Raw genomic sequence first — 14,600 nt, forward strand, 5'->3', positions numbered from 1 at the left:
TGGAGAATTCTGTTTTCTAAAATTGGCTAGGAACATTATAAGGTAAAAAGATTCCCAGACATAGTTAGACCTTGGGCTACTTTAAATAAATTTATTTTTTAACTTTTTATTTTTTAAAGGAGATTTCTCTAAGAAACCCATTTAATTTATTACCTACAATGCCCCTAAGTGGGAAGTAATAAAACTGCATTTATCTAAAAAGAAAACTGAATAATGCGGGCTTTGCGTTAATTTACTGCAGCCCCCTTTCTAGGCCTCTCTCCCTGTCGGATGACTGGGGTTCTAGTGAACCAAATCTGTAGTGTAGCAGTTGTGAACCTGCAAGGCCCTCGGGGTCTGGCATGGAATTCGGAGCCTCCGTGTCCTTGGATGGAAAAATATGAAAACTTTATTTCACTAAACATAACTGAAAATTAGTATATTATTCTTTTAAGAATGTAGGTAACAAACCACAGTAATATTAGCAGTACTTGTGACTTTGCCACCAGTAGAAATCAGATATTTTCAAATCATGTAACAATTGTAATTATTACTTACACTCATTACTACTTTGAAATGACAGTAGCTACTACTAGAGCTTGTTATTTAAGGTGTTAATAAAGGAGCATATATTTAATGCATTAATAAAGAAGCACCGTATCACAAATTACTTTTTTAAAGATATTTTGAGGACTGTTTCAATAGAGTTTTCCTTTGCAGTGCTCCATATGTATTTGATGCATTTACAAACTGTATTCTGAGAAAGAGTCCCTGGGCATCACCAGAGGGTCCGCAACACAGCCCAAGTGAAGACCCCTCCCTTAGTAGCCTTGATGTGTCAGGCTGGCCTTGGGTCCCTGTGTTAATCCTACTTCTCTTGCCAGGCACGGTCTCGTTCAGGGTCCACCTCCTTCCTACTGAGCTCGCCCCCCTCACAACTCCTGGCCCTCAGTGTCTGTGTCCTTATCAATTAATCCGCAGGGAGCGCCCATCTTCTATTAGACTTCTGCTTTGAGGGTGTGTGAATTTTCATGAACTGTGTCTCTCCCACAAGGAGCAGAGGCCGTGATGATTCCTTGCATCGTTACCGCGTTGCCCTACCCCTGCTCCCCAGAAGCTGACACAGTGTTTTGGGGCGCTGGGAACATTTTGTTCAGAGTGTGAACTCAATGCCAAGGCTATATGCAGCTAAACTTGTTTTTTTAAAATAATTTTAACTGCTCCGGGTGAGGGTGTAAATTACAAAATAAAGGGCCATGTAGAATGTAGATAAAATGGCTTTCATCGAGTTCAAATTGTGGGAAATAATACTTTTCCTCTAAGCTCATATCATAAAAAGTTGTATTAGACTGTTATAAACTGACTTGAGAATAGTCTGAGCATGATCTCATCAGTTGGAACCGAGTATGAAATAAAACACGAAGGCTTCCTTCTTTTTTGAAGGATCTGTTTTATAGATTTTTAAATTACAGAGATTCCTTGAGCTAGAGCATAATAATGAAGGGCCCACAAAGGAAACAAGACTAAAGCAACCAGGGTTTAAATAATTGAATGTGAGCAAAAGTAAAGGGAATGTTTATCACACGCGACACGCCCCACCCCCGCGCCCCTCCCCCACACTGAACTGTCCCCGAGAGCCCCAGTGTGGACAGTAATGACCGCCACAGAGCCGGCTGTTCTGACTCTAGAAGGAACCGTGACCTTGGGCACGAGCGCCAACAGGAAGGTAGGAAGCTTCCCAGGGATGTTTTTCCTGGAGGTGAAGTCTCCCCTCCCCTCCCCTCGGGACTGCAGTAGCACATTACTTCCTCCTGCTTGCCAGTGGCAGCTCCAGCAGCAGCCCCTGAAAGTCTAGACAGATATGCCATATGGGAGAATCTTTTGTAAACATTTTTGATCAGTGACTCACAACTTTAAGAAAGGATTATCTTTGTATAAAATGCTCTTTAAATTGTACTTTAAAGACCCAAGCTATTTTCTTAGAATACTGTCCAAATAAGTTAATCACGCACAGATCCAGTGAATTCTATGGCATTGTTCTTACAGAGTTTTCAGTTTGTTATTCTCATAGTTGGAGCCATAGCTTTTTAGAGCTTTGGAGGCATTTTTTTAGACAGCACCATTCTTGGTATATGACTTTTCCTGAGTTTTGTTGGTGAGTGGGAACCTTTTCGTTGAAGATGTGGTGAAATAGCAAAAGGATTTTCAATGAGATGGGAGGCATTTTTGAAGATATAAAAAATATTTTAAAAATATAACTCAGGATGCTGCAGAAAATGTTAACTAAAATTTTTAAGAATAATAGATGCTAAGATTTCTTCATCCATTGGCAGAACAGAAGAGGGGAGCTGTTTGGGGCATCCTTTTTTAATGAATCCTTTGAGCTTCTTTAGGGGGTCTAACCTGGGACCGGCAGGAAGTTCATGTATTAAGCAAGGAAGATTTAAGTACATTCTGCAACTTTGGCCTTGTAAACTGTGATCATTTTTAAGGTTGACGAGCATAGTTCACTGTGAAATGAAGCAAGGAACTTGGCATTTATACATTGTGAGTCAATTTTGACATCAGCCTGGATTGGGAATTGACTGGAAGGTTTTGGTGTTCGACTGTGGCTACACTTCAGTGTCTCGATCCAGAGGCAAGCATGAGCAATACTTCCCTTTGGGCTTTGGCCATTAATTTGTGGAATGGAGCAAGAACTGGAGAGGAAAACTGAAAGGCTGCCTTGGATTTCCTGACGTCCTGTTGAATCAAAAAGCTGTGGGAGGCCCTTTCCTTCCTGACAAAGGCCTCATCCCCTCACATGAAATTCTCAGCATCTGTCTCCATGTTAGGGACAGTCCCTCCTTAACCCATACTTTAAGTCGACAGTCACCCCTGAGCCAGTATCTGTGTTCTGCCTATTCCAGGTGTTTTCCAGGCTACTTCCCCTGATTATGTAACTTTGATCAAATCCAGATGCTGCAGAATGTTTGATAGAAGAGGTCAAATGGCATTTGAGAAGAAAAGCATTTCTGTATTCATGACTTTGCTTTAATTTCCTGTGTAGGCCTGGTCCGCGAAAGTCGTGTGCTCATGGCCACGAGGTTGGGACACTAGAGGAGAATGCACACATACTTTTTCAGGACAGCTTGAGGAGATTCCCTCCCCACCCTGTGTACTTTTTCATGTTAGATTATCAATTATATGTGTCCGCTGGCTTCTATATGTGACCGTTTTTTAATTTTTGTAATTGTTTTCTCATTATAAAAACAATCCACATTCATCGTGAGAAATATGCCAAAATACAGAAAAGAATAAAGAAAACTTAAAATGTTTGTAATCCCACCACCCCGAGTTAAATTACTGTTAATGGTACTGTTAACATACTAGCATGCATTAACTACTGTTCACATTTTGATGTAGTTCCTTCTGGACTTTTTTCAATCTTTATGAAATGGGGGATTGTTATAGTATACTTCCAAGTTAGTAGATATTTTTTCCAAAAATATTTTGAGTGGCTTTACGAATGTATTCCATTTTATCAATGGACCACGAACTAACTTATCTTGTATTGATAAATATTGTGTACCTTTCCTTTTCTGTGCTGTTATTTAAAAATCAGTATATACAAATCCTTGTGTGGGTCTCCTGGGATAAATTCCTAGCAGTATGTCAAAGGTGATGGAATTCTTTAAAGACTCAGTTCGGTTCACATTTCCAGGTTTTTTCCTAAAATGTTACAGCAATATCTATACCAACTATTAGCATTGTATGAGAGTGCCCATTTTCATTGAAGTTTTACCCTGTTAGCCTCAAGAAAATGTCCCTGCCCAATTTCATGGGGAATTTGCATTTCTTTGGTTATTAGGAGGGTAGACATGCTTTCTGTGTTTAACGGTAATTTAAATTTTCTGTGCGCTGCTTGTTCATGGTTTTGGTCTATTTTTCCATAGAGGAGGGTTTTATCTTTTCCTTTTGATATGCAAGAGTTCTTTTATGTTAAGAATCCTTTGCCTAATAATTTTACATAATATCGACGTAACAGCAGTAGAAGCTCTTTTGACTTGCTTTCACCGAACTGACTTGCTGAAGCGACCAGCGGCTCGGCTTCCTTCATAACACACGACTCTCTGGTGCCCACGGGGTAGGGCAGCCGCTCCACTACCACGCATTGCTCCCACCACCTGAGTCACAGCCACACCCAGAGCCACTTGTGTTTCTTTCTACATCTCTTTATTTCAGATACACTTGTTGCTTTAATCACTTGGTTAATATGAAACCAGTGAAATCCAAATGTGAACAGAGACTTGTTTCTATGAAAATTTACGTGAATGTTTTAGATAGCCTCTGTAAATGCAGGTAACTTTTTAAAAATTGCTACAGGACTAGGTGTGAGTGACACACCTATAAACATTGGAAGGGATTGTACTGGGATGACATATCGAATGGCTCCAGCGTCTTCTTCCACCGGTAGGAAGCTGAAGTGAGATGATGCATTATAGGTAGGACGGTAAGATAACATCCAACTGTAATCACATACCCACACTCAAAAGGACAGTCCTTGGCCCTATCGTCAAGACTAGCAAATCAGTGTACATTCAGGTGGGGTTAGGGGATCACAGATTTTAATTTTCAAAAATTCTCTGCTTTGACCAGCTTTTTTTGGTTAATCGGTCAATCTGTGATCACGATGGCACTAGATATACTTTTAGAGCTGCTGTAAGTAAGTACTCAGAGAACAGGGCCTAACGCATCACTAAGCCTTTTGCACATTCTAGGAAATGGTAGTGTTACAAGACACTCTTCCTTGAAATTATCTTTGCCCTCAAGATTCATAAAATGAAATTACCAAGCACAGTAGTGACATAATTTGGGATTTTCTCTTTTAGAAAAACAATTCCTGAAGGTTCACTATAGTCAGTAGTACAAAAGCTAGAATTGAGAGGCCTTCTTATTTATGTTCTCTTGGTTTATTCCAAAGAGATAGTTTAAAGAATGTTTGTTTCTGAAAGTTCTCCAGTTGTGTTTCTGGAAATTTAGGCTAGTCTCTCAGATGTATTAGGTGCCTCCAGTGTCTTTTTTGAAGTGAGTACTGCAGAATCACGCCCATCCCTGAGATGGGTGTTATTGCCCAAGAAAAGATGTTTGGGGGTCCTCTAAGTCCATAAAAAGGGAAATTTCAAACAATTTTGTTCTGTTGCCATTTATGTTTGGTGTAAACAGATTGTAGATCTTTCCATTCTTCTCAAATTAGAATTTTCCCCTTTCCTCCTTCTTAAAAGTTTGATTTCTTAGCCATAATATTCTATAACTGTTAAGATCTACTTGGAGTAGATTTGCTGGCGTGAAAGAACCCATGGAGAGTTTGAACATAGTTCCAAAAAAAAAAAAAGAAAGACCAGAAAAATCTTCAGGAAAAAATATCGAACTGTATTTAACCCTGTAATGAGTAATAGTCACACATTCCTAACATAAAAGATGTTGATTGGTTTTCAACTTTTAGAATCTACCTATAGACAAAAATGAAAGAGTTTATTAAAGAATAGAAGAACAGAATTTCTTTTACACAAAGTAGAAGAAAATGTAAAGAAGGCCATACTTTGAGTGTAGAGGGGGGGAAAGCTGGAAGGAAGGGTAGGATGTGAATATCCTTATCTTGTGAGGTAAATAGTTGAGAGATACGGTCTCTAGCAGGAAGAAAAAGAAATAAAAGTGTAAGTCTGTTACTGAAAATGCAAAAGTGACCAGTAGAGGCTGGTGCAGGAGAGATGGGGGGAGAGGGAACAGCGATTATAATGATATAGCTTCTGTTTAGAGAGATGGAGGTGGTCGCGAAGAAAACAGCTGTGGCCTCTGGGTGTAGAGGGGAGTGGGATGGAAACTGTTTGTCCTTCATTATAAGCTCTTCAGCACTATTTGACTTTTAAATTATGCACGTTTATTAACTTTCATACATTTAAAAATGTTTTAAAGCAAGAAACTTTTGCTCCGTGTTATAACATAAGCAACGGCAAGGACGTGTGAGGATGGACTGTCTCTATATCTAGTTGAATTTTTTGAATTAGTGAACTTAAAAAGTTTAAACCATTTGGGAACGGTGGTTACCACTCTGGAATGTAAATATTTAGGGTTTTCCACAAGATTTGGGAAAGGAAGAGTCCATTTTTTTAATCACCTTTCTGATTAATAGATAATACGTGCAGATGTTAAGAAATGAAATAAATTAAGAATATATATAATGTTGGATGCACAGACTTTTTTGCTCCTGAGAATAAAACTTTCTTCCCTGTTTCTTTCTTCTGTTTCTCTCTTTCTCTTCCAGAAGCCCTTCAGAGGCCAGTAGCATCTGACTTCGAGCCCCAAGGTCTGAGCGAAGCAGCTCGTTGGAACTCTAAGGAAAACCTTCTCGCTGGTCCCAGCGAAAATGACCCCAACCTTTTCGTTGCACTGTATGATTTTGTGGCCAGTGGGGATAACACTTTAAGCATAACTAAAGGTAAAAGAGCTGTGGGCAGCTGGTGATCGTTGCAAGAGACAGAAATCTGGGGAAGCCGGAGCCGGGCTGGCTGCCCCTTTGCTGGCGGACAGAGCAGCTTTAGTTTGGAATGCAGAGAGACCCGAAAAACTAACAGCATCCTTACAAGAGTCACTTTTCCCTAAGGAGAAGAGTTCCTGCATAGTTCTTGGCAAAAACGGAGCTTTCCGTATTTTATATTGAAAAAGACATCTGGACCAAACACTGAAAACACTTTTTTTTTTTTTTAAGAAAAAGTATCTTTCCACTAAAAGCTTCCTTATATTAGAAACAAAGCACTTGAGTAATAGATTTATAAAAACTGAGGCTATATATTTATCTGCATATTCAATATAAACAGGAAGCTTCATACTCATACGCTTGTAAATACATATATTTATGTGGACTTGTTAAAATGAAATAGGTGTTTAGGCATTTGGAGATCTTTAGTAATCATAGAAGAGTACACGAGAACGAACGAATTAGCTTTTAAAACTGATATGTCTGATTTGGTTCTTTTCTTCTAAGGTGAAAAGCTCCGGGTCTTAGGCTACAATCACAATGGGGAATGGTGTGAAGCCCAAACTAAAAATGGCCAAGGGTGGGTCCCAAGCAACTACATCACGCCAGTCAACAGTCTGGAGAAACATTCCTGGTACCATGGGCCCGTGTCCCGCAACGCCGCCGAGTACTTGCTGAGCAGTGGAATCAATGGCAGCTTCTTGGTTCGGGAGAGCGAGAGCAGTCCTGGGCAGAGGTCCATCTCGCTGAGATACGAAGGGAGGGTGTACCACTACAGAATCAACACTGCTTCTGACGGCAAGGTAGGGGGCCCCAGGCAGGGGAGCCTATGGGCCAGGGTGGGGACAAGAGGTCCTGCTGCTAGGTTGATAAGTTTTTGCAACAAAGCTCAACCAAGAAGATGTTTGAAACAGCAGGCATCATCCCGCTAGCCTTGTTAAAGACCCTCCGTTGAGGACCGATCATGTGACATTACATGTCCACAGGCCGATGTGGTTCTCTAATTGTCCTGTTGGAGTTCGGTTGTTAGCAGTTTCGTAAGATAAGCGGATTGTCTGTTGGGTTTTGGACATATTTCTTACACTAAGACTCTTCCTTTTTAAAAAAAATCTCTTATTCTGAAAGTAATTTATCCTCAGTGAGGAAAATTCACACAATAGATGGTTATTTTTAAAGTGAAAGACCACCTTAATAGCACCTCCCCAACACAAGTCTGGTACGTAGCTTTCTTTCTACAGATAAAATCACATTTGTGTGTGTGTGTGTGTATAATACATATATACACACAGTTTTTCAACAAAAATGGGATCACGTCAGACCCGTATATTTCCAAACCCAAATTGTAGTTTTGTAAAGGAGTTGTTATATATGGTTTTGTGATCATCATATAAACAGTCATTAAGAGCCCATGAAGGGAAGGGAGAAATTAACATTTACTGAGCTCCTGCTGTTTGCTGGGGCATTTTTCAATCTTCATTTCTTTTAAACCTCACCTCAGTCCTCAGGGCAGATACTGCTTTTAGCTGCATTTTTGCATTAAGGAAATGAAGGCTTAGAGGGATAAAATTTCTTGCTGAAGATCACATAGTGAGTAATTGATGGAACTAGGCTCAGATTCCACCGTCAGCTCCACTGCACCACGCTGTCACTGAGGGTGTAGATAGGTGGATTGTCGGGGTGGGCCCAGATGGTGTATGTATTTTCTAATAATACGTAATGCATGCACATGGTTTTTTTTAAAAAAAAAAATGAATTGCCGTGAAACGTAATTCTGTCTCCTAATTCAGTTCCCCTGCCCAGAGGCAACCACTGTGACCAGTTTCTTCCAGAGTTCCCCAGTATATGTATGTTTATATTTTTTAAAAAACACAAATGATGCATAATCTACACTGTTCTGCATCTTGCTTTTCCCACCTAGTAATATATTTTGGAGATCGTTTTATGACAGCACATTTAGAGCTGCCTCATTCTTATTCATGACTACCTAGCGTGGATGGACCATCATTTATTTGAGCAGTTCCCCTGCTGGCCGGCTTTTAGGCTGTTTCCTAATCTTTCGCTATTATAAATAATGCTGTTGTAAAGTGGATTTCAAACCTTTAAAAAAAAAATCTCGGCCACGGTTAAAAAAAAAAAAAAAAAAAGAAGTCACCACCCGGTACCCACACTAGGAACAGAAGGTTCATGAAACCCTACTTACTCTTACTGTACGTAATGCATTCTGATATTTTCTATACCATTCTGTTCTGTTTCATTTTTTTTTTAAAACTTCTGGTCATAATGCACTGAGTTTATTTCATAGACCCCCTAGTGGGTCACAACTGGCATTTTGAAAATACACTGCACATACTTCTTTGTGTACAGTCCAAGCATATGCAAGGTAAGTTGCTAGAACTGATTGGAGGTTATGTGTATTTAAAACTTGTGTAGCTATTGCCAAATTACTTTCTTTAGAAATTGTACAGATGTGTTTTCTCACCAGCAATGTGAGAGTGCGTGTTTCCCCTTCCCCTCATCAGCAGTATATTCTCAGACTTGTAAAAACATCCCTGTCACTGATTGGTAAAGATGGTATCTCGTTATGTTTAATATACCTGTGCTTCCTATGCCATTTACCTAACTCATCCTTTCCTGTGTATTTGAGGTATACCAAATTTGCATATGTATTTAGGTCTGTTCTCTTCCATTGGTCTGTCTGTTCATATGCCAGTGTCAGACTTTTAATTGTTATGGCTTTATAATATGTTTTAATATCTGGTAGGGCTAGTTTAGTTCCCTCTTTTTTTTTTTTTTGGCCGTGCCATGCGGCGGCATGCAGGATCCTAGCCACCCCCCCCCCAGCCCCCGGCCCCCCAACCAGGGATCGAACCCATGCCCCCTGCAGTGGAAGCACGGAGTCCTAACTACTGGGAAGTAGTGGGAACTACTGGGGACTGGGAAGTCCCTAGCTCCCATTTCTTAATCTTGCTAGCATTTTCATGGCTATCCTCACACATTCATTTGTACCATACAAATGCACAATACGTTTCTTTTTTCAGTATTCCTATCTGTTGTTTTTTCCACATGTCTCGGAGTCTTCTGGCTAAAGTCCTTATTGCCAGTATCTGATCCGTTTCGTCATCGCACACGTCTTTATACCGGCACCGTAGTCTGTAGGGCAGACAGCACGGTCTGCCTTTGATGTGTGACCAGAGATCGGCCTTATCAGCATGCTTTTCAGGTCATTGTTCTCATCCCGGATGTGGAACTACGTCCTGCATTCTGTGGGATATATTCCAGGGTGCTGGGCCCTTTGAAACCTTGACTTCAGACCACAAGGGTGCCTTTTTAGTGAAGTAGAACACCAGAGTGCACCGCCCATGAGGGAGGTGATTTCCCGGAGCTGACAGCTTGCTTCCCATCTGTGCCATTTATCCAGGGCGAGCCCCGCTGCACCACGGTAATCAGTTGAGGTTTGTACTGAACAGGATAATGGTTCCTTTTCCCTGGAGTTGTTTAATCAGCATCCTTGGAACAGATGCAGGCAAGCATGATCTAGTTTGACAACTCATTAGCTGGGGGTTGGTCTAAAATATGGCTAAAAGGGAGAGAGCAAAGCCTACGTGGATACATGATTTGCAGAATTTGAGAGTCAGCTGACGAGGAAGCTGAGCCCTCTGTCTGAAAGCTCATGTGCGCCAGGTGGGTTCCTTTCATTCCAGGTAGAGCACAAAGAACCCATTTGATCAGGCAGTATCCGCTACTCGTCAAAGTGACCTGGGCACCTTGCCCTCCTCCTTCCCTCCCCGGCAAAGACTCTCCCTTCAGGTGTCCGAGCACCTGGAGACTTCTCAACCCACGGGGTCATCAGGCCACACTCGAGGGGGCTCTGTTGGGTGGGATTATGTTCCTGGAATGAGTGGAACAATGTCAGAATCGGGGAGGGGGGCTGTTATAATGGCGCATGGGACGGTGTGGCTCGGCATTGAAGAAAAGCTGCTCACATAGCAGAGCTTTGATGCAATCCTTTTTGGATTTCGAAAGGGAAAATTTAGTTTGGTGGGAGGAATAGGCTGGGGTTGAATACGTTTTAATTCTTATTTTCAAATTAGCTAATCTTTAGAAAACAACTGAATTTAGAAGATTCTTCTCTAAGGCCCCGAAGGATTTCTTTCTGCCTCCACCCTCTTGGCCCTGGTTTACCTCCCTCCCATGTTCCTGAGCTTTCAGCAGCCGTTGTCAGTCGGTCAGTCAGCCCGGGGCCACCGGCTCAGGGCCCAGAGCCTAGGATTCTGGGAGTTTCAGGCGAGACTCTTGAAAGCACCATACCAAACTGAGCCATTGCTGTTTCCTAGGCGTTCTGAGAGTCTTAACAGCCCTCAGATACCCTGGGATTTGGTTTTCATTCTTGCCGCTTTCTTAAAGTTTGGAATCCTCTGCCAACGTAGTGGAATTAAAGACTGATTTTCCTCCTCCACCGCCCACCCCCAGTCATTCTTCACTTGTTCTGGTTATTTGTGCCTGCATCTTATGTACCTGGGTGGCGTGCTGCCACCAAGCCTCACGATTATAGCCCTTGATAGAGTCTTTCCTCTCCTTCCTTTTCTCCAAGAGATGCAGTTGACGTTTATTTTCATGGTCTCCGAAAGTGACAGGTTTGGGTTGACAGGAGTGGAATTCGGGCGTCAGCTTTAGCAGAGGTGGCAGGACACTGGCTCAGCAGGTGCAGGCATCTGGTGAAAAGCCTGCTAAACCATAGCTGATCTTCCCTTGTCGAGGAGACTGGGAGCATTACTATTAAGCACTGCTTCATTATTAAGCACTGCCTTCCTGCTGGTATGTGAGTAGCTTGGAGGTTGGCTGGGGGTGGGGGGTCACTTCCTGGCCTTGCAGCCTGTAAATACTACGTCCCAGGTGGGACTCCAGGGTCTGAGGCAGCCAAAGGTTGCACACGTCCGATAAGCCTGTGAGTCTGGCTGTCAGGAGGAAAGCTGTTTCTGGTGAGTTTCTTTGACACGTCCTATCTTTCGGGTCCCTGCATGATTAGGAAGAGGCACACCCTGGCTGAGCACCCAGAGTGTTTATGTAACTGGGTGCATAGTGTAATGACATGCCATTCATAACACTAATTTCACTTTCTTCTGTGAACATGCCATGAATTCCTGATGAAGATTACCCAGTTCGCTAGCAAAATGCCGCTCACAAACTAGCACTAATCAGAAGGAAGCCACCAGACTTGACTGTTAGAAGATGGCTGTGCAGTACATTTAAGGGAGTTTCAATATTTAATGTGTTGGTATGTTGGTATTTTATGTTGAAAAATGAACTAAGTCTTGGGGTCTGTAAATTTAATTATTGAAAAAGATAAAGTTTGCCCATTCAGTGAAACCTCCCATAACTCTGAAACCTCTAATAAAGGAGCCTGAGAGGGAATCAGCTGAGACCAAGAACAAATTCTGCATAAACTAGGGCTTCGGGGAGCCATTAGCATTCCGGGCGATTGAGTGAACTTGATCTTCGGGTTGGGGAGTGCTCCTTTCAGGCTGACAGGGAGAAATAGGTAATGAGCCTTGTTCCCAGGCGACCTGCCCCAGGAGCCCAGCAAGTGAAACAGGCTCTTCTGCGTGTACTGTGCCAGTGATTTCCGAGGCGGGAGGGGTGCTGTGGCTCCAGGGGGTGCCTTCTTGGAGTGCGTTTTCTCTCCTCTCGTCCCTCCCTCCTTGGTAGGAAAAGTGCCCACCAGCTGAGTAGCCAGAGAGAAGAGGGCTTGGAGCGTTTGCAGCCTGGAGTGAAGCAGTTGGACAGCTGACTTCTCCAGAGAGGGGCGAGGATTTGGAACCCTCCCCGCATCCCCCACTCCATCATCTTTGTGAATTGCACGTGCATTGGTGACTAACACCGAGGAGAGGGCCGTGTTGTCAGTGTGCGGGCCTTAAGCTAAGGGCAGGCTCAGCGGTGCCCGCCTCTGCCCCCCACCCCGACCCAGCCCCCGGCACGTGCAGGGGCCTGAGTGAGACTCATGGCCGCTCCCTAGAGTGGTTCACTTAGAGGTTTCTCCTCGGTGCTCTGAGGTCTAAAAGTAGGGCCTCCTGGCGGGCTGCCTCCTCACCCTGAAGGGTCCTGCCGTTCAGAGGCACCGTCTTCCGGAGGGACGAGGTCCCCAGGGCTGCAGAATCTTTCTGGACAATTCTTGGGTTGCTCAGAATTTTATTTTTAGTAGGATTGCTACAAAAAGATTGTAAATTATAAACCTCTAAGCCAAAGTTTGCCATTGGCTTGCATGATTTTTAAAAATTTGTTTGTCATCTCCCCAGGCAAAAAAGGAAAAAAAAATCTCCTGTTAAAGACTCCTGTTTACCCTCTTGAGACTTATAGATGGCTCAGATTGTATATTTGTTGTTATTTCCTTCTTCTGAAGTATTTTTATTATCTAACATTACAAACGTGCAGAAGGTAATGGAGCCTACCATCGCCAACAGCCAAGGCCTTGGCCCTGCCGTATGTGTTTCAGGCTTTTTCTTCCTGTTTCTTTTTTTTAAGTAGTAAGATATTACAGCTACAGCTGAGTGATCCTGTTCCTTTCTGTCCCTCTGGCCTCGGGCATCACCGCTGCCCCAAATCTGTTTCCTCCTTCCCGTGTCTTTGCAGTTTGGGCACGTCTTAGCTGAACACCTGGTCGTGATTCTTAGTATCCTTTCCACCTTCAGCAATCGTCGGCTGCCCTTAGTGAGCCAACAGATTCAGTTATGTGCCTGGAGTCCAGATGTTCTATGTGAATTTTAATGTGAATTGGTTTTGGTAAGGAAATATCCCCTCACTACATCACTGAACCAAACAAAAAAGAGAGGAGAAGAAAGATAGCTGTCCCCATGCACATTGTTGCTCTCTGCCGGCCTGCACCTCTGCCTCCCTCCCCTTCGCGGCGTCCAGACGCGAATGACCCAGGGAGGGGCTCCCTGCACGGGTTCTCACCCGCTGTAGGTCTCAGTTAGAGACTCACGTGCACTTGCGTCTCATATCCCTTCTCCTGACTTCCCTGTGCCGGAGGAGGCTGTACGGCGTCTGTGCGGCCCTCCCAGTCCCCACCCTGTTCTGGGAGAGCGCGGGCGGGGGCATCCCACGTGGGCATACTGCTGGGATTTGCAAGTCTTGCCCTCTGATGCTTCTTACTCAGCCCAAATCGAGGGAGCAGGAATGAGAAGGAGGTTTATGTTTTATAGTGATTTTCATCTCTGATCACTGTTTAGTTCTAGATGACTATATAATTATAGGTCTTAGGTAGTAATAATTAAAAATTACTTTCTTTTCCAGCCAGCAAATGCTTATTAAGTTCTACTCTTTATTAATTTAATCAACAACATTTATTGAGTACCTGTTACGTGCTCATTTCTTGTGCTGGACGTTGGGGATACAGGATAAAAGCAGACAGCTTAGGGCTCTGTTCTCATGAAGCTGACATTCTAGTAGCTGGAGACAGGCAGTGGTAATCAGGCAGATAAACAAGGAGTTGTGAGCTAGTGGTAAGTACAGTGCGGAGAGGTAAGACAGGTGATACGATGACTCACTGGTGCCGGGTGATGACTCTGCATTGGGTGGTCAGGGACTACTTCATGGACATTTACGCTGGGCTCAGAATGGTTACAGAGAACCAGACATGTGAAAATGAGGCAGGTGGAGGAGGTCATGGAGAAACACAGCATAAGTGATTTTCTGAACACTTGGCCCTGCGCGGAGAGCCGTTTATCTGAGGTTCTGCTGCGCTTTAAGTTCAGGCTCAGCGGAGCTGGCCTCCGGAGTTGCTTGAGTGTGTGCCGCTCTGTGGCTGAAGGCCGCCCCTGTCTCCTCAGCTCTACGTCTCCTCAGAGAGCCGCTTCAGCACTTTGGCCGAGCTGGTTCACCATCACTCAACCGTGGCTGATGGGCTCATCACCACTCTCCACTACCCGGCCCCCAAGCGCAACAAGCCCACCGTCTACGGCGTGTCCCCCAACTACGACAAGTGGGAGATGGAGCGCACGGACATCACCATGAAGCACAAGCTGGGCGGAGGCCAGTACGGGGAGGTGTACGAAGGCGTGTGGAAGAAGTACAGCCTGACGGTGGCCGTGAAGACCTTGAAGGTAAG

The 14,600-nt window shown here is 43.5% G+C and overlaps 1 protein-coding gene across 5 annotated transcripts in view; it reads left to right on the top strand.

The window, feature by feature from the left end:
- The window catches only part of ABL1 (ABL proto-oncogene 1, non-receptor tyrosine kinase), a gene marked incomplete at its 5' end in the record, with an annotated part of 132,703 nt that overhangs the window by 97,151 nt on the left and 20,952 nt on the right, over window positions 1–14,600 (top strand). For all 5 annotated transcript variants that reach the window (XM_082400719.1, XM_082400721.1, XM_082400722.1 and 2 more), the window contains 3 exons: window positions 6,284–6,457; window positions 7,004–7,299; window positions 14,323–14,595. In XM_082400719.1, coding sequence (XP_082256845.1) covers window positions 6,284–6,457; window positions 7,004–7,299; window positions 14,323–14,595 — 743 coding nt within the window. The remainder of the gene's footprint in view (window positions 1–6,283; window positions 6,458–7,003; window positions 7,300–14,322; window positions 14,596–14,600) is intronic.

The sequence above is a fragment of the Balaenoptera borealis genome, assembly GCF_965194805.1.
Source record: "Balaenoptera borealis genome assembly, chromosome: 8".
Taxonomy (NCBI): Eukaryota; Metazoa; Chordata; class Mammalia; order Artiodactyla; family Balaenopteridae; genus Balaenoptera; species Balaenoptera borealis.